At 39.1% G+C, this 18,681-nt stretch overlaps 2 protein-coding genes and 1 long non-coding RNA gene across 6 annotated transcripts in view; 1 reads left to right on the forward strand and 2 right to left on the reverse strand.

Moving 5' to 3' along the window:
- The window catches only part of npdc1 (neural proliferation, differentiation and control 1), a 28,404-nt gene extending 14,111 nt beyond the window's left edge, over positions 1–14,293 (reverse strand). For all 4 annotated transcript variants that reach the window (XM_023343665.1, XM_023343664.1, XM_023343666.1 and 1 more), the window contains exon 1: positions 13,941–14,293. In XM_023343665.1, the coding sequence (XP_023199433.1) occupies positions 13,941–14,010 (70 nt within the window). In that variant the 5' untranslated portion in view covers positions 14,011–14,293. The remainder of the gene's footprint in view (positions 1–13,940) is intronic.
- Positions 14,294–15,560: 1,267 nt separating this feature from the next.
- Positions 15,561–17,025, reverse strand: LOC111610327. The gene is made up of 5 exons (XR_002753604.1): positions 16,757–17,025; positions 16,254–16,451; positions 15,992–16,129; positions 15,802–15,883; positions 15,561–15,686 (listed from the first exon to the last, which is right to left on the reverse strand). It is a non-coding gene; the product is annotated as an uncharacterized LOC111610327 (long non-coding RNA).
- Positions 17,026–18,346: 1,321 nt separating this feature from the next.
- Positions 18,347–18,681, forward strand: part of ydjc (YdjC chitooligosaccharide deacetylase homolog) — a 34,488-nt gene continuing 34,153 nt past the window's right edge. Inside the window, exon 1 of the mRNA XM_023343716.1 lies at positions 18,347–18,437. The gene's annotated coding sequence lies outside the window, so the exon portion shown is untranslated. The remainder of the gene's footprint in view (positions 18,438–18,681) is intronic.

Consider the following 18,681-nt stretch of genomic DNA (forward strand, 5'->3'; position numbering starts at 1 on the left):
ATCTTAAAGCACTTTTTGTGACAAGTTACTAGTGTACTCACTTCTATTTACCGCTGCTGGCGCAGTGCAATGGAGGCCATCTTGTTGACTCAGGTCTGGAGAAGAGACAGGTATGGCTGCTGCCTGCTGTGGAAAGCCCCCAGGCTCTGGCTTTTCAAAATAAAACAAACTGAAATAAAAACTCAGGCTATTCTTCTTGAGTGACCAAATGTCCGTGAAACGATCAAGATTGTCTGTCTGCAGTCTGTATAATGTCTAAATGGCTCCTGTGTAAGCGGCAGGGCTGGCCCAAGCCTCCATGGGTTAGGGTTAACCCTGAGCAACATGTGGTTTTGGGGCCATGTTAGCAGAGCTATGCTGCTCCAAAAGAAGCCTCAGTTTGGATGAACTAAATCCAAAATAATTATTAGCATTATTTTTGCTAATAATGTGGATTGCTGCAATCAACAGTCAGATGATCAGATCATTCATACACCTGCTATAAACTTATTGCAGCTCTGACAGTGCTGTTTACATTATATTCTATATTTATGTGTCATATAGAATGCATTTATTGGCCAACCAATACTTGCTTGTGAAGCCAATCTTATCCACTGATCTTATCTATCTCAGAAAAGGTTTAAAAATCAGCCACGGTCCTCGTCTGCTCTGCAGTGAGAGGTGTGACTGACCGGCCCACCAGGTCATGTCTGCATGTTTAAAGTTAACAATATTCACCCCACTGTGACTATTGTCACTCTTCTTCCTCTTTCCTTTCTCTCTCCCTGATGGATAAGTCCTTTATTGTGACATTGTTTTGCTAACTTATCTTCTGCTGGTGCTTTGGAGGTTTGGATGCTCAGCCATTGCAGCTCATATAACTGGTGAAGCTGCACCAGGGGCCCCCAAGAGCAATTAATGTTTTTACTTTTCTTTTTGTCCAAATTTTTTCCCAGGGGCCCTAAGTGGCAGTTTAGTTTGCATATGCTTTGGGTTGGCCCTGGTAAGAGGGGCAGAGAGAACTTCTGAGTCAGGTCACTTGTCTAATTAGTAACAAACAAAACTGAAACTGAGCACTCGTTTTCTGTTTTTTCCATTTTCATTTTGTGCACAAAATCATAAATTGGATAAGAGTTCGGTTCAGTTCGGGTCCGATTTCTCATCTTGGTTTAATAAATGAAAAAAAACTAGTCTGTTTTTTTTTTTCAAATGAAAATAAGAACTGCCTGTCGTGTTCCATGTTTTTCTGTGTTTATTTTGAGTTTCCTGTGTCTCTGTGTCTCCATGTTGTCCTGTCTACCCCTTGATTACTCCCAGGTGTTTCTTGTTCCCTAATTACCTCCTGTGTATTTAGTGTCTCCTGTGTCTCTGTGTTTTGTTGGGTCCTCGTTGTTTGTCGAGTCATTTCTGTTTGCCTGTTTGTTTGCCAAGTATAATTTCTGTTGCTACCAGTGTGAGCCCTGGCTTCTGCTCAGCTGTGCCACCAGAACTTTATGGACTGTTTGGAGCATGACTTATTATTAAAATTACCATCTTTTACTACAACCTGGGTCTACAGCGTCTGCCTCACCACCTTCACCACCACACTTCATGACACTGCTTGTACAAAGATCCTGATTGACTACAGACTTTCTTACGCTAAGAGGTGTTGTGTTGAAAGAAAAAGTCAGTAAACTTCACTGTACAGCATCAAACTGGTTTATGAAGCTTCCAACAACACAGTAGAATTCAAAAATGGCAGCCCTTCCATCAATCTTCTTGCTACATCAATAAGTCCATGTAGGAGCTATTTCTCTATTTTCAGTTAAATCTTAGAATTTTTTTATTTTTTTACCCCTCCAGGGGGTCTTTTGTGGGCTCTAGTGTCCCTTCTATGATAGTAGGCTGACAGGAAACGAGGAAGGAGAGGGGGCGAGTCGAACCCGCGACAGCCGCATCGAGGACTCAAGGCCTCCAAATACAGGTCGCGCTAACCACTACGCCACCACGGCACGCCCCAAATCTTACAATTTTGATTATTTTTATTTACGTGCTTTCTGGTTGATCTATAATTAGATTTTTTGTTTGATTTTAGTTATTTAGAATAAGTTTGCTGACTAGAAATTTGTTTAATTAGTTAATTTCAGTTTGGGACATGGGTAAATAACATGAATAAATACATAGGCATTAAGGAGTTCTTTATGCAGATGTGGGGGTCACATGGTTTTTTTTAACAGTTACTTTGACAATCAGTCTATACAGCCAGTCTAGTCACCACTCAGTCAGTCACCTGGTGAGACAATCAAGTAGCCAAACAATACAGCAAGGGCTCCTTTGCTTGTATCATGTTTTACCTGCAACTGTGGAATAAACAAAGAAAGAAACAGAATTTTTGACTTTTGATCTTTTTGGAACTGCATAAGAAAGAAACCCATGGTGCATCAAGTGGCTATTTGAGTTGAATTCACTTTTACTTTAATCACCTTGAAGTCTTAGGGTTTTTTGACAAATAGTCACTACAGTCCACCTGCATACTTATGCCTGCTCAACTTAAGCTGGCCAATCAAACTCCAGCTCTTATCACTGCTCCTTTATCCACCTTATTCCTGGGTGGTTTACTGTGGAAATTATGGGTCTTACTTCCGGAGCCAACCGGATGTAGCAGTATTTCACTGTAATTTGTAGGGATTTTTTGCTAATCTATATTTATGATAGAAGTTACATCTCTCTTTTCGGTTATTATACAATATTTAGTAAAGCTTGTTTATGGACACACCGTATGCTATCAGAGAGCTGCTCAGTACAGAGGATCGTAATTGTGAGTTTAATCACAGGGAGCGACAGAAACATGAGTGTTAAGTTTAGTAACAGAGAATGACTGTGAACGTAAGGATTTATTTTTCCTGTGTATTAATTTAGGTTTCTGTGTTCAGTTGAGTCCCTGTGTTGTCCTGTCTACCCCTTGATTGCTCCCAGCTGTGTCTCATGTTCCCTGATGTATTTAATCACCTGTGTTCCCTACTCCTTGTCTATACTGTCGTGTCAGCCTGTGTCTCCCCAGAGCCTGTTTTTTTAGTTAATCCAGTTGCTACCAGTTCTGAGTTCCTAGCCTTCTGCTCACCTGTGCTACCTGGATTTTTTTGTATTTTGTATGTCGTCATCATTAAAACCATCATCATTATTACATTGAACCTGGGTCCTCCGCTTCTATCCTCACCATTCTACAACCGCACTTCATGACCGTGAGTTAGCAGCGCTGCTAGCAGCTCGTTTCTCTGAAGAACTGACAGTAATAAAGAAGAGAAAAGCAGAGAAGCTGGTCAGAGATCTGAGCTGACGTTCTGCGCCGACAGTGTAAAACACCAGAACTACATAATATTAGCTTGGTGTGATGTGAATTTTATCTTTCGTTTGTATTTAAAAAATAATAAAGTTCATGATCTGAGTCTTTATCATTATGTCTGGGCCAGGAACATTTTTTTATAAGACAAAATAACATATCTGGGTTTATTTAATCCATCTCAACCAGAACCTCGAGGTTCTCCGTTGCTGAGTGTCGCTGCAAATCAGCGGAGAAATGACCGCAGCTGCTGCGCTCCAGACCGTAATATGGAGAATCTCCCCACTGGGCTAGAACCGAACCGAATCACACATTGACCTGTTATAAAGAGCATCTTGAAACTGGAAAGTGTCTGCTCTTGCAGAGCTCAGTAACTGTTGTGCTGTTCATGGTTGCACTTTAATAATCAGACCACGTTTAATTAGTGGCAGAAACAGGTGTGTCTTGAACGGCTCCCAAAACAAAAGCGGTAGTTTAGGAAACAAAAAGAATTTGGCTAAAAATTCTAAATTTGAACAGGGAACCCAAAATGCTTTTATGTGTGCTCATTTCATTGTGTGAATAAAAAGCCATCCGAAGTACAGGGGTTGGGCAGTGAAACTGAAACACCTGGTTTTAGACCACAATAACTTATTAGTATGGTGTAGGGCCTCCTTTTGCGGCCAATACAGCGTCAATTCGTCTTGGGAATGACATATACAAGTCCTGCACAGTGGTCAGAGGGATTTTAAGCCATTCTTCTTGCAGGATAGTGGCCAGGTCACGTCGTGATGCTGGTGGAGGAAAATGTTTCCTGACTCGCTCCTCCAAAAAACCCCAAAGTGGCTCAATAATATTTAGATCTGGTGACTGTGCAGGCCATGGGAGATGTTCAACTTCACTTTCATGTTCATCAAACCAATCTTTCACCAGTCTTTCTGTGTGTATTGGTGCATTGTCATCCTGACACAATGTTTGAACCATTGGATGCACATGGTCCTCCAGAATGGTTCGGTAGTCCTTGGCAGTGACGCGCCCATCTAGCACAAGTATAGGGCCAAGGGAATGCCATGATATGGCAGCCCGAACCATCACTGATCCACCCCCATGCTTCACTCTGGGCATGCAACAGTCTGGGTGGTACGCCTCTTTGGGGCTTCTCCACACCGTAACTCTCCCAGATGTGGGGCAAACAGTAAAGGTGGACTCATCAGAGAACAATACATGTTTCACATTGTCCACAGCCCAAGATTTGCGCTCCTTGCACCATTGAAACCGACGTTTGGCATTGGCACGAGTGACCAAAGGTTTGGCTATAGCAGCCCGGCCATGTATATTGACCCTGTGGAGCTCCCGACGGACAGTTTCGGTGGAAACAGGAGAGTTGAGGTGCACATTTAATTCTGCCGTGATTTGGGTAGTCGTGGTTTTATGTTTTTTGGATACAATCCGGGTTAGCACCCGAACATCCCTTTCAGACAGCTTCCTCTTGCGTCCACAGTTAATCCTGTTGGATGTGGTTCGTCCTTCTTGGTGGTATGCTGACATTACCCTGGATACCGTGGCTCTTGATACATCACAAAGACTTGCTGTCTTGGTCACAGATCCGCCAGCAAGACGTGCACCAACAATTTGTCCTCTTTTGAACTCTGGTATGTCACCCATAATGTTGTGTGCATTGCAATATTTTGAGCAAAACTGGGCTCTTACCCTGCTAATTGGACCTTCACACTCTGCTCTTATTGGTTCAATGTGGAATTAATGAAGATTGGCCACCAGGCTGGTCCAATTTAGCCATGAAACCTCCCACACTAAAATGAGAGGTGTTTCAGTTTCATTGTCCAACCCCTGTAACTGAGTCAGTGAAGTAGCTAACTATGCTAGTGCAGGTTATTTGTGGCCATTTCTTCAAGTCGCCATGCCTCCTCGCATTAGCTGTAGGTAGCGGTAAAACAATATTGCCACATGTAAGCTGTAATAGCTGGAGTTCCTACATTCTTTATAGCCTGAAACCTCTGATGAAAGCCGGTTAGCGAGTTGCTAACATGTAAACAAATGGCTGTTTGCGGTGGAAGTCGCACCGATAAATCACGCAAAGCCTCATGGGGGCTCGGATTAAGGTGGATAGAAGGGTTTGAGGCGGGCCTCCTCCTCAGCAGGTTCCTTAGATGGCAGCTACAATGACAAACCCACAAGATAAACATTTCACACAAAGGTTCATTTACACACTCTAGAATTCAAAACATTAAAGAAAAACGTATTGCATCTTAACACCTGCTGATTCTGATTTTGGCTGATACTTATTTTTTTTGTCTGAAATGTTGCTAAATATAACAAGAAAGTTGCTGAATTGGCAACAATGAGGCGACTGTTGTTAACTGCAAGCAGGTTTGTCAGTCAGACAGCAGAGCAATAAAAGACTGTGGTTCATTTTCAGACTTTTGCCAAGGTAGATAGGATCGGTGGATAAACTTGACTTTATATGTAAATGTTGGCTGATCAAAGATCTCCCAAAAATAAGAAAATCAGGCCAATTTATTGCCTGGCCGATTTATCTGTACATTCCAATATGCTGTTATATGTTTTTATAGAACTTGTTTTGGTGTGACTGAACACACTGTCCAGATAGCAGCAGGGGTGTGAGGCTGAAGTGGACTGAACAGGTTCTGGAGGTGCTCCAGCCACATCATTTTCGATCTGCCATCAATATTAACCCCTTTGCTTTAGTTTCCTCATTAAGATCACTCCCAGCTCCACAGGAAACCTGGACATGGGTTGCTATGACAACTGCCATGGCAACTGAGGGCAGTGACATCATCAGAGGGAGGTGACTCACTGCAAGAATACACAAATCTTGAATGGTTTGTCTCAAGCAGGAATTTCACATTAAAAGGCAGGCACGAGAACAATTGTCATGTAGCTGCTCTTCACAAATACACGGCAGGAAAATAGATGTTAGAGTTGCTGCATGTTGGGGTGCTGTGGTGGCCCAGGGGTAAAGCACACCCCACGTATGAAGACCTTAGTCCTCAATGCAGACGTCACAGGTTCAAGTTCCGGCCTGGCGACCTTTGCCTCATGTCTTCTCCCTCTCTCATTACTCACTTTAATTTCTAACCATTCTCAAATGAAGACAGCCTGACCCAAAAAAGCCTTTTAAAAAATTGTTGCTGCATGTCTTGTAGCTGAAAGACATGCAAGACATGTCAAACTTTGAAACATGAGAGATTCAACCGCATTTTGATGAAAAGTGAACTGAACCCACTAATCTATGAAAAGCTTTATCGCAGGATGTTGCCGAGCAGAAGATTGTTCATGTAACAATAGGGTTGAGTTCTGGACCAGAGAGTCCAACCCAACTCTCCAGTCGTTTCAGAAATATGTCATGGTCAACAGGGTCAAAAGCTGCACTGAGGTCTAACAACCACCGCTGCATTTCTTCCACAGTCTGTGTTTATATGGATATCATTAAACACTTTGACTAGGCCAGTCTCTGTGCTGTGGTGAGACCAGAAACCAGACTGTAAGACGTCAAAGCAGTTGGTTATCATTAGGAAGCCATTTAACTGTTAAAACAGCTTTTTCAATAACTTTGCTGATGAATGGGAGGTTGGAGATCGGCCTGTAATTCTGCAGTAGTGATTTGTCCAGATTGTTCTTTTTTATCAGTGGTTTGACACCTGCTGATTTTAAAGCCTGAAGGAAAACACCTGATGAGAGTGACGAGTTTACTATTTGGACCAGATCATTAGCAATGATAGACAGGAACTTCTTAAAGAAATGTGTAGGTAGGATATCCAGACAGCATTAACTTGAGCTTAATTGACTTATAATTTCTTCTAGGTTTTTAGAGTTAAGTATGCCCCTTTTACACCGGCTTGGCTCGGCTCTACTCAGCTTGCTTTGCAAGTGTTTCCACTGGCTGCTGTATTACTTCATAGGGCTATTTTGTCCCTATATTTTGAAATATTTTTAGTCTAATTGCACTCTCTTTTTATTAAATCTTGCTAAATAGATGTTGGTAGCAAGATGTGGGATTGAAGCTGTGTAATAGCTGTGTAATATTAGTGTACATTAATCATATCCTATCATTTCAGGAGCACAGTGACCTGTGCAGTTCGGTGGACACATTGTGGCTGCGCTGCATCTGATAAAGACTGTCATACAATGGATTAATACGCAAAAAAGAGTTGCGGTGATCAGTATTTGTAGATTTTTGTGTTTAATTTAATTCCAATAAAAACCTGTTTTCCATGTGTTTCATTCTTACAAACACTTTTGTAATTAATTTTTTAAAAAAATGTAAGATATTCTAATAAAAGGATTGGTGCATACATCTGCCATAGCTTTTGATTTTAAATGGGTAGAATATTCAGATGAAGTGATCTTGTGGTTTCGTTGTGTATATAAATTGTTCCAATGCTATGCTAAGCATAACTCTTCAGCTTCCACTTCAGTCCTGTCACTCAAATAATATTATCCAATATATTTAACATTAACACAACCTGCTGTAGTTTTCGGTTTGTACAACCCCTGGCAAAAAGTATGGAATCACCAGTCTTGGATGAGCACTCATTCAGACATTTCATGCTGTAAAACAAACTCAGATCAAAAACATGATACAATATTAAGGTCGTTCCAAAGTGCAACTTGTTGGCCTTCAGGAACACTCAAAGAAATGAAGAGAAAACATTGTGGAAGTCAGTGAATGATACTTTTATTGACCAAACACAGGGAAATAAATATGGAATCACTCAATTCTGAGGAAAAAAGTGTGGAATCATGAAAAACGCATAAACAAAAGACCATTCAAAATACATCACTAGTATTTAGTTGCACCACCTTTGGCTTTTATAACAGCTTTCAGTCTGTGAGGCATGGACTTGATGAGTGACAAACAGTATTCTGCATCAATTTGGTGTCAACTCTCTTTGATAGCAGTTGCCAGATCAGCTTTGCTGGTTGGACCCTTCTTGTGGACCATTTTTTTCAATCTCCACCACAGGTTTTCAATTGGGTTGAGATCTGGACTATTTGCAGGCCATGACATCGACTGAATGTGTCTTTCTTCAAGGAATGCCTTCACTGTTTTTGCCCGATGGCACGATGCATTGTCATCTTGGAAAATTATTTCATCATCACCAAACATCTGTTCAATTGAAGGGATGAGAAAACTGTCCAAAATGTCAATGTAAACTTGTGCATTGATAGAAGAATTAACCACAGTCATCTCCCCAGTGCCTTTGCCTGACATGCAGCCCCATATCATCAAGGACTGTGGAAATTTGGTTGTTTTCTTCAGGCAGGCCTCTTCATAAATCCCACTGGAACGGCACCAAACAAAAGTTCCAGCATCATCACCTTGTCCAATGCAGATTCTTGACTCATCACTGAAGACAACTTTCATCCAGTCATCCACAGTCCATGATTGCCTCTCCTTAGCCCATTGGAGTCTCGTTCTTTTATGTTTAGGTGTCAATGCTGGTTTTCGTTTAGCTTTCCTGTATTGAAATCCCATCTCCTTTAGGCGATTTCTTACGGTTCGGTCACATACATTGACTCCAACTTCCTCCCATTTATGCTTCATCTGTTTAGTTGTACTTTTTCGGTTTTCAAGACAAATGGCCTTAAGTTGTTTGTCTTGACGCTTTGATGTCTTTCTTGGTCTACCAGTACGCTTGGCTTTAACAACCATTCCATGCTGTTTGTATTTGGTCCATATCTTGGATACAGCTGACTGTGAACAGCCCACATCTTTAGCAACCATGCGTGAAGGGTTACCTTCCTCAAGAAGTTTCACAATCCTCTCTTTTGTTTCAAGGGACATTTCTCTTGTTGGAGCCATGGTTCTCACCACTCCACTTCGTCCAGCAGCCCTCCAAGGTGTCATGACTGCAGGTGTTTTGAACTGCACACTAACGGGCACATCTAATCTGGGGCAGGTGTCCATTTAGGGAAAGGAAATAGACTGGGTGTGTCCTTTTTTTTCTACCTCCAATTTGAGTGATTCCACACTTTTTTCCTCAGAATTGAGTGATTCCATATTTATTTCCCTGTGCTTGGTCAATAAAAGTATCATTCACTGACTCCCACAATAGTTTCTCTTCATTTCTTTGAGTGTTCCTGAAAGCCAACAAGTTGCACTTTGGAACGACCTTAATATTGTATCATGTTTTTGATCTGAGTTTGTTTTACAGCATGAAATGTCTGAATGAGTGCTCATCCAAGACTGGTGATTCCATACTTTTTGCCAGGGGTTGTAAACATAATGGTAGCAATTTTGGACGCGTAGCACCGACAGATAGACTTAGCTATCTATCCGTGCTACGGTAGGAAAATCTGATGAGGCAGCACTGATGGTCAAAACACCAGATCTGTGGAAACGCATTCACTCCGAGCAGAACCGGGCCGGGCTGAGCTGAGCTGCTGAAGTAGAGCAGGTGGAAAAGGGGCAGTGGTTGAAATTGGGTCATTTTTCTGCATTTTTATGTTTGAGCATAGCATTGGTGCTGGATTTAGTGTGGGTTTGCAGATTAAACTTCTGGTTTTTTAAATTTTCTCTTTCAAAAAAGCTGGCAAATCAGTTGCAGGCTGCATTAGATTGAAATTCAAGCGGTAACATCACTGGAGGGTTTGTGAGCCTGTCAACTGTTGCTCAAGCTTTGTTAATGTTTTTACTTATGATATCTGCAAAGAACGTTTCCCTGGCATGTTTTAGTGTTGAGTGATAGCTACGCAGTCTGTCGTAGATTTCTTAATAAACGTGAAGTTGAGTCTTTCACCATTTACGTTCGGCCCTATGACAAAGTTGTCTAGCAGATCTACCTGTTTGTGCATTTCTCCATGGAGACTCGCTCCTCCCAGACACAACCTTTGCTTTAATGGGGGCAATAGAATCAATGATATCTGAAAATTTACAAAGGAGAATATCTACTATGTCTAGTTAAGAATATATTTCTAAAGCAGTGAAGAAAAAAAATCAAGTCTGAGCACAGAGCAGACAAAAGAAGAAAACGCCAATGTGACACAAGTGAAAATACAACATAAGTTTTATAAAGCAGAAGCAGACATATTGATCAGCAGTTAAATTTCCCTTCAGCAGGTTTCTCCTCTCCAGACAGTACTGAACTGTGCTGTGTGTCTTTTTAGGTCAGCTGTAAGACAAAAATTTGCTCCGCTGTATTTTACTCAAAACAAGCATCATTGACTCTGCATTTGATTTGACTCACAGTCTTATTTATCTGTTATATATTTCGGAGCTCATTTAAATTGGTGTACAGTATTTCAACGATAACAGTTTGAGGTCTCATTTTCAAGGTTGTCATTACAAAACAAATATAATAATAATAATAATAATAATAATAATAATATATACAAAACATTTAAACACAGAAACCACAACCACGCATACTTGATACTTCTCCCTGATCTAGCCAGTTTAGGGAGACAGGTTTATCACAGTAAACCTGTACATATAAGTTAACAAGTCCAAAATAAATGAGCCTTTGTGAGTATTGAAAGCAGGTGCAAGGTATTTAAAATCAGTAAGAATAGAAAATTTCTGGACAGACATGGTAGATCTAAGTGAGAGAGGCAGGTTATTCCAATCTGATGGAGCTTAAGCTGAATTGCATGACGATTAATTTCTTTCAAAATTCTTGATGTAAAAAAAAACATTTTTCTCTGACTACATTGTGAACTGATCTGCATAATCAAGAATTGGCAGAATCAGTTGTGTAACAACTCTTTTACAAACTGAAAGGGAGAAACATTTATCAGAAACAATTAAGTGACTTTAGGTATAAAGGACAATCGTGAGTCAAGCCAAAGGACTAAATATTTAAATTCATCACCTTTTCATAATGTTGTTCTTGCTAGGAAATGAATATACCACCTGCTTAAAGGAACAGGTGGTATATTCATTTGGTTGAATCCAAAATAACATAGAATATAATTATTCTTATACTGAAAAAACTTATTTGGAGAAAACCACTTTTGGACTAGATTAAATTTGGATTGTAAAAAAATAATAAAATCATGAGATGTCAGAAATGGAGACGTAAATCATCTGCATATAAGTCAGAAACAGATTTGTGAATGATCATTAAAGAAGATGGATAATACCAAAAGACCTAGTGATGAAACTTGAGGTACCCCTTTTTCAATTATCTTGAAGTCAGACTGGCTGTCCTGGAAGGAAGTACACTGACTTCTAGATTGATTAAAAGAGTTCAAAAATAAAGAATCGTATAGAGACTGAGAGAATTGATCTAAAGTTAGATAGTGACCAACCATGTCAAATGCTTTGGCCAGGTCAATGAACATTGCAACTGCAAATATCCTGCTATTTGCAGTTGCTATACTGATTGGATGTTGTTATGATTAAGAAGAGCAGTGATTATTATTTGTTTTAAAGGTTTTATTGGCTCTAGTGGCCTTTGTTTGAAAGGACCCAACAGGAAGATGGGTAATGAGAGAGGGGGAAGACATGCAGCAAAGGTCATCAGGTTGGGACTTGAACCTGTGACAGCCATGTCAAAAACTAAGGCCTTGTTGCATAGGTTGTGCTTTACTGTACCACCACAGCAGCCAGAAGAGTAGTGATTGTTGCATAATTTGGCCTCAATCCCCATTGATCTGGAGATAAGTTATACTCATCTACATATTTAGATAGTTGATGATTGTTTTTTTTTTTTGCTATGCAGTATTATGTATTTTCCAGGCTCAGTTTGTGATTGGCTATACATTTCATTTACCTGACTGAGACAGTCCAACATGTTGAATATCTTGATTTTAGACTGGAGTGGTTCCAATGACCCTTTGAGTGGACTAAATCACTCTCAACACAACAACACATGGCAGAATATCTCTTTTCAATTATCTTAAGAGCCTCCCCCTCCTTAAGATTCTCAGAAGGGGGAAATTGGATTAAAAATCTTGTCTTGTGAATTAGGCATTGTGACGACCCCTCCACTTTATATGAGGGGGTTCGTCCCTTTACATTAGTTGTTCTTTATTTTCAAGGCATACTGGAAGTAGAGTCATCCAGGATCCGCTTGGGCCCCGTGTTTCCTGGCTATATAAGAACCGTGCTCCTATTTGTCAGGGGGTCTGGTGGAGCTCGCTTGGGGCTGAGCTGACTTCTCCACCCGGCTCCGCTTTTCAGGCTGGCTCTTGCCTGTCTTGTCTGCCCACCCCGACTTTGCTTCGACCATTGGCCACAGGGGCCGCCTGCTTATTTGTCTTAGTTTTCTTTTATGTTTGGGGCTCAATAAAGACCGTAATTATTGTTGAAGTCCGTGTCTCCCTGTTTATTGTTAGGGCTCAACGAGCCAGGTCGTAACAGGCATCAATGTCCACACTGTTGAACAGGACACGTAAAAAGCAATAACAGCCATTCAGTTACCTAAAGAAAAACTACAAAGAAGAAATAAACATTTTTATAATAATTTCCATTATTATCACAATACTACCACAAAATAGTTGAAGGAAACCCCACATACCTACCACTGAAGAGGTCTTGAAAAGAAATGCCCAGTCTCCATTACAAAGATATGGTGACATCACACTCAAGCTCTTCAGTTGACACAGGAATGTGTTCCAGAAAGCAGCCAGATGATGGTCAAAGCCCCCACTCCCAACTGATAACAGAGCCCTACACAGGTCCTGCATGATGAAAACATCTCCTCCTGGCCATTCCCTAAGCGCCTCTGTTTCCTTTCTCATTCCTAGCAGGAACTCTGTCATACTTTCTTCTTGGCACAAATAAGACTCACGTCACAAGAAGAGACAGCCACCATGGCACCAGCTTGGGAACGGCCATTGGTTGTGACAGCATGTACTTAGAGGCCCAAAAGCTCCATAACTGAAAAGGTTCCGTACTGACATTTCTCTGATAGACTCATTTGACCATTTTTAATATGGTACTTTAACTCTCCAGTCATCCTCTGATGATGGGGCAGTAATAAGAATACCACCATAAAATCTTCTACTGAAACATTTCTGTTCTCAACTTCAGGCATGCTTTAAATGTTCTGATACTGTCTATTAATATTTTTCTTACACTAACAAATTTCACAGTTGCTTGTCCTCTCCATGGAGTGCAATTTAAACTCACAAAGCTCAATTATGTCCTCCAAAACTAAGAAACCAAGAGCAATTTATGAATAATTTGATGAAGTCATCAACTGTATTAGCTTGATTTGGCTACAGAATACTCCTATAATCTAGTGGATGAACATGAAAAACAAATATGTGGATCAATTTTTGCTTGATTTGTGTGAGGAACAGTTAACTGCCACTCTAAAGGACAAGGAAAACAATTTAATATGGTATTTTCACATATATATATATATATATATATATATATATATATATATTTTTTTTTTTTTTTTTTTTTTTTTTTTTTTTTTGTCAAAAAACAAAATAAAACAACAAAATATAGACTTTACTCAACGCTGACCAGCTGGACAGGAATGAAAGCCAGCAGCTAAAGTGTAGCCTACTGTAGGCTGAAGATAGTATCCAAATACGACGGAGCCATATCAGTGTAACGGACACACTGACCTCTGTAATCTACAGCAGCATAGCAGCATTCAGAAAGCTCTCAGGATATCTCACCTAGCTCTGACACCACCCAGCAGCCCCGACGGCTCTTTCTTACCTGTTAGGCAGGTACTGAGGGCCAACAGGGCCGCAAACACCGCAGTTCTGCCGAGCATCGGAGTCCGCATCCAGGCCACAGCTCCAGCGGCGCGCGAGGACCGAAGTACAGAATAGGCGGAGGAAGAGGAGGAGAAGGAGGGAGAAGAGGAGGAAGATCTTGCGGAGCGGAGTCGGTGTGGATCATCCCTCCATCCCCTGGCGCCTAAGGGAGGGAGAACCTCTGTCGAGCGTAGGAAACAGGAGCAAATCGGAGCGGGTCTGTTGTGTTGCGGATCTATCTGATCATCTTGACTCTTCTTCTGCTGCTGCCACTGAGCTCTGGTAAAAGATCAGAAGCGTGTGACGCAAAGACGCTGCTTCCTCTACCGCCCACAGGTAGCTGAATACAGATATCTCATGTTCACACATACTGACAGGATAAAAGTAGTTACTTACTGCAGACAGAACAGCTAAATAATTAGTTGAAACAGTCTTTATTGGAAAGTTTGGTCCAAAATGTAAAATGTAAAATGTAAAAGTGAACCGTCTGTAAATGGTGCAACCTGGCTACGTAATAGTTCAGAATGACTGGGCATTCTGACAAGTATTTAGTAAAATGAGCTGACATGTTGCAGTAGTAAAAGAAAAAGTCTGGTAAAGTTAAATGCCCCAGTTAATGTTATTTTCTTTCTCTCTCTCTCTGTCTGTCTCTCTCTCTATGTATATATAGACCCTGGTGAAAAATTAATGTACCAAGTATGTTCAATTTGAACATACTTGAGCTTTAACTCAGACTAATCATGAGTATACTTCAAGTTCACTTGGGAACAACTAACTTTGTGCTTAGTGTACTTTAATAGAATTTAAATTGTATTAAAGCACAATTTAAAGTGTACTAAGCATACTTCAACATACTTTTTTTGGACAATATTTTGCTTTTTATGTAATATAAACATGCTTAATTAGTATATTTTGAGTGTACTATTTTTGTGATTGAATTACATTTAAACTATATTTAGAATGTATTTTCAGTATATTGGCATTACATATTTTATATATTAGTAGTGTGATTACAGTATGCTACAATTACACTACTGGTTTATTATACTTGTTACTTAAGTACAATTTTTAGTTACTTAATGTCTTTTATTATTCTGCTTTGCCACTTTGTACATTACATGCTTCATACACACTACAGTACTGCAAACATATTAGGCTAAAAGAACACAGAAGGATCAACTAAAACACACTTTCCAACTAAAACAAATTACATTGTGCTTTCAATATATTACCATTTTGGTAACATTTATTTGATGGGGTGTGCATAAGACTGACATAACACCTGTCATCCAACTTTTAAAGCAATTTTTTATTAAAAGTGTCATTATTTACTGAATGACACTTCATGACACCTGTTAGTATGTTCCTAACAGGTGTTATGTTTATGACAGTATCATGTCAGTCTTATTCAAACCCCGTCAAATAAAGTTTTACCCACATTTTTCAAGAGTACACTGACAATATACTATCCCAGAATTGTACAAATTGTCAATATATTCAAAGTTTACAGACAATATGCTTATGAAAATTAGCACAATAAAAAATAGATACCCTTTAGAGAAAATGTTTCACCAAGGAATATTGTTTTAATTTAATGTCACAGTATTCCAGTATTACTCCAGACAAACTGACATTTCTCCTTCCTAAGAACAGTGAGGATCAGCAGAACATTCCCATTCACTGGACCACTGCACTTTACAGAAACCTACAAAAAAGTACAATAGAGCAATTAAACAGAGAAAGCACTTGTATTTTAAAGAGTACAGAAAAACGGCAAAGAAAAACACAAGACCTACAATTTTTAGACGTTGTGGACTCACTATGTATGTGGCATCATCAGAACTGGTAATGATTGGGACCAGATGCCTGGGGTGGAAAAACATTTCTGGGTGACTTCTTTGCCTGTTTATGTTAGAAGTAGAAAAAATACTCAGCAATATCGTAAAATCAGCTGATGCTGGCATTAACTATGAAGTTGTTTTAAGTGTGGATTTAAGGGAGACAAACTACCTTAAAATCTTTCCGTCCATGATCTGAACACGTTGATCCTTGAATGGTGGTGAGGGGGGCTGGTGGTGCCCGTCTCTAGCAGTCATCAGATGAGAGGCGGGGTTCACCCTGGACAGGTCACCAGTCCATCACAGGGCCCTGAAAGATAACAATGAATATAATGTATGAAAGAGAAATGGTAGATTAACAAGGGGAATAAATTCTGTCCAATTGCTCTTTAATCAAATCATGTTTATTTAAGAACTTAGTGTTGGTTACATACCAGTTTTTGCTGTTAAAAATGTGGCCAGCTGCTCAGTGTAAAAAAACAAAGAGCCTTCCACCAGGAAGACGATGTGGAGGTTCATCCTCAGAACTGGTTGGTGATCTGGTGGAGCCAGAGCCTCTTCTGAGACAGGAAAGTCGTTAGGTTTTCTAATTCTTGTTCACTGGCTTCCTCTTTCATCTTAATTTGCTTAGACTGCAAAAATATGTTGAAGATAAAAACAATGATGAGTTATAACAGCCTCACAATATCAAAGTCTCTTTCGCATAATGAGCTTAATTAAAACCAGGTTGAGTTTATGAAGAAGACTATATCAAGTTGCAACAAACAGCCTCCATGCAGTTATAACATGAAGCTGAATGATTGTTATAGTAATAATCATAAAAATCCCAATACAAATGATAAAATAATTATTGCTGAAACCAACGTAAGTTTCTTTATACATGTACTGCACTGTTTATAATTAAACAAAGATAATTAGCATTTTGAAGCAAACTTACCACCAGATGGCAACATGTTAGCAGCCTTCGTCCCTTTAGGCTCCTTTTGTGACCCACATTTCATTTCCATCGGCTGTTGTCCTGTTGTTGTGTTGTCTAACTCGGACTAGGACGTCACCATCTTGAATTTACCAAAATTACTAAGTATTATAAAAGTCCTCTCTACTTTTAATTCAATGTTATGCGTATAAAAATGGCGAATTTGGACAGGATCTGTTATCTTCGCTATCTTCATGGCTTTTCTTCTTCTTTTGCGCTTTTCAGAAAAACTGAAAGTGTGCATTACCGCCACAATCTGGTCTGGAGTGTGAACTGCAGCTAATGCAGTACCAACAGATTTTCCATCATACTTCTGAAAATATATTAGGCAAAGACAGCTTCCGTGTTTTAGTTAAAAAACTGAAAACAACAGATCATATTCGGAGAGATGTAAAATTGAAGATACTTGCAACATTTAGTGTTAAGGACAAGTATTGTTTTTGTTATAGCACCTCTGTCACTAAACTGTCAATGTTTAATGAGGCATGAGCACATTAGTTACTTTGTTAAACATTACATCAAGTTTCGCTATAAGGATTATTATTTTTTTTTCTTTGCCATTTTAACAATAATAGTAAAAGATTATTAAGGCACCTGAAAAGGCATACTTTATTAGCTTAAAGTATATACTGAGATGTAATTTAAGATATACTGAAATTAATCATTTAAAGAAAGCGTTAAGTGAATTTAAAAAAAATCTATTTTGAGCATATATTTTAAAATATACACAAAATATCTTTGACAGATATTTTAAATATTTTAAATATTGTATTTCCAATAGTGTATATTAACACTTGGGCAAATACATATTTTGTTCACTTAAAGTATTGGTAAAAGTATACCTTTATTTAATATATCTCTTAAAAGTGTATTTTGGTATAATTATATTTAAGTGTGTTTAAAGGAATGATGTCGAAATTGGTGCAAGCATACTTTTAGTATACTTTATATATATTTATAGGTAGTACCCTTGTTTGAAATATACTAAAATAAACTTTTTTTACTAGGATATATATATGTGTGCGTGTGTGTTAACACTTTTTGACTTCCTCTGAAAAGTATAATGCAATTGCTAAATAGTTTACCAATGTTGAATTTTTCCAATCTACTGAGATGACAGCATTGGTTTTGAAAGATTAATTTATTTGAATAGAAGTACTTGCCTTTATATTCTACATGCCAGTTGATATTTATAATGAAATACTTTGAATCATGAAAAATGTTTGAAATTCAAAACAAAGTCAACATATCGACAGGAATATGAACACATTTCTGCAATAGACTGACATGCTCCAAGTAGTAGCGATAAACCGTTGAAAGATGGCAGTTATATTAACGCGTCGGTTTAAAAAAAAAGAGGAGGTAGTGAAGGGAAAACGTTATTTTAGTTTATTGATTTATTGTTCACGTAACAAATCCGTGTATGACTTTCAACTGGAAAGATTTAAAATACTTAATAATTCTGTCCTAGTTTGTTGAGGAGAACGCGTCCTTATTTCAGCAGGTGGCAGTGTTTCCCTGTATATACCATATTCTATCTTCGAAGAAAGCTAGTAGGAAGCAAGCTTGTATTTTTTCCATCTTACCGGAGTAGCATTCATAAGCTACTGTGGCAACTTAATACCGGTTTTGGATTTAATTGGTAAGCTGAATTTCTTTCCTCTACACCCAATTCTCGTATCACCGTATTTTGTTTTCGTAAAGAAAATATCTCGTTTCCTGCGATGCCGTTTTAAAAGATTTTCCTTGTTTCCGTTTCGAAAGGATTTTACGTCAGTTGTATTACAAACTAACAAGTCGTGTCAACAAATATAAATGGTTTTCCAATTAATCTTCTTCCGGGACGAGTATTGTGTTGACGTTTCAGTTGCGCTTTAATCAGTTTT

This window comes from Xiphophorus maculatus, chromosome 12, assembly GCF_002775205.1.
Source record: "Xiphophorus maculatus strain JP 163 A chromosome 12, X_maculatus-5.0-male, whole genome shotgun sequence".
Taxonomy (NCBI): domain Eukaryota; kingdom Metazoa; phylum Chordata; class Actinopteri; order Cyprinodontiformes; family Poeciliidae; genus Xiphophorus; species Xiphophorus maculatus.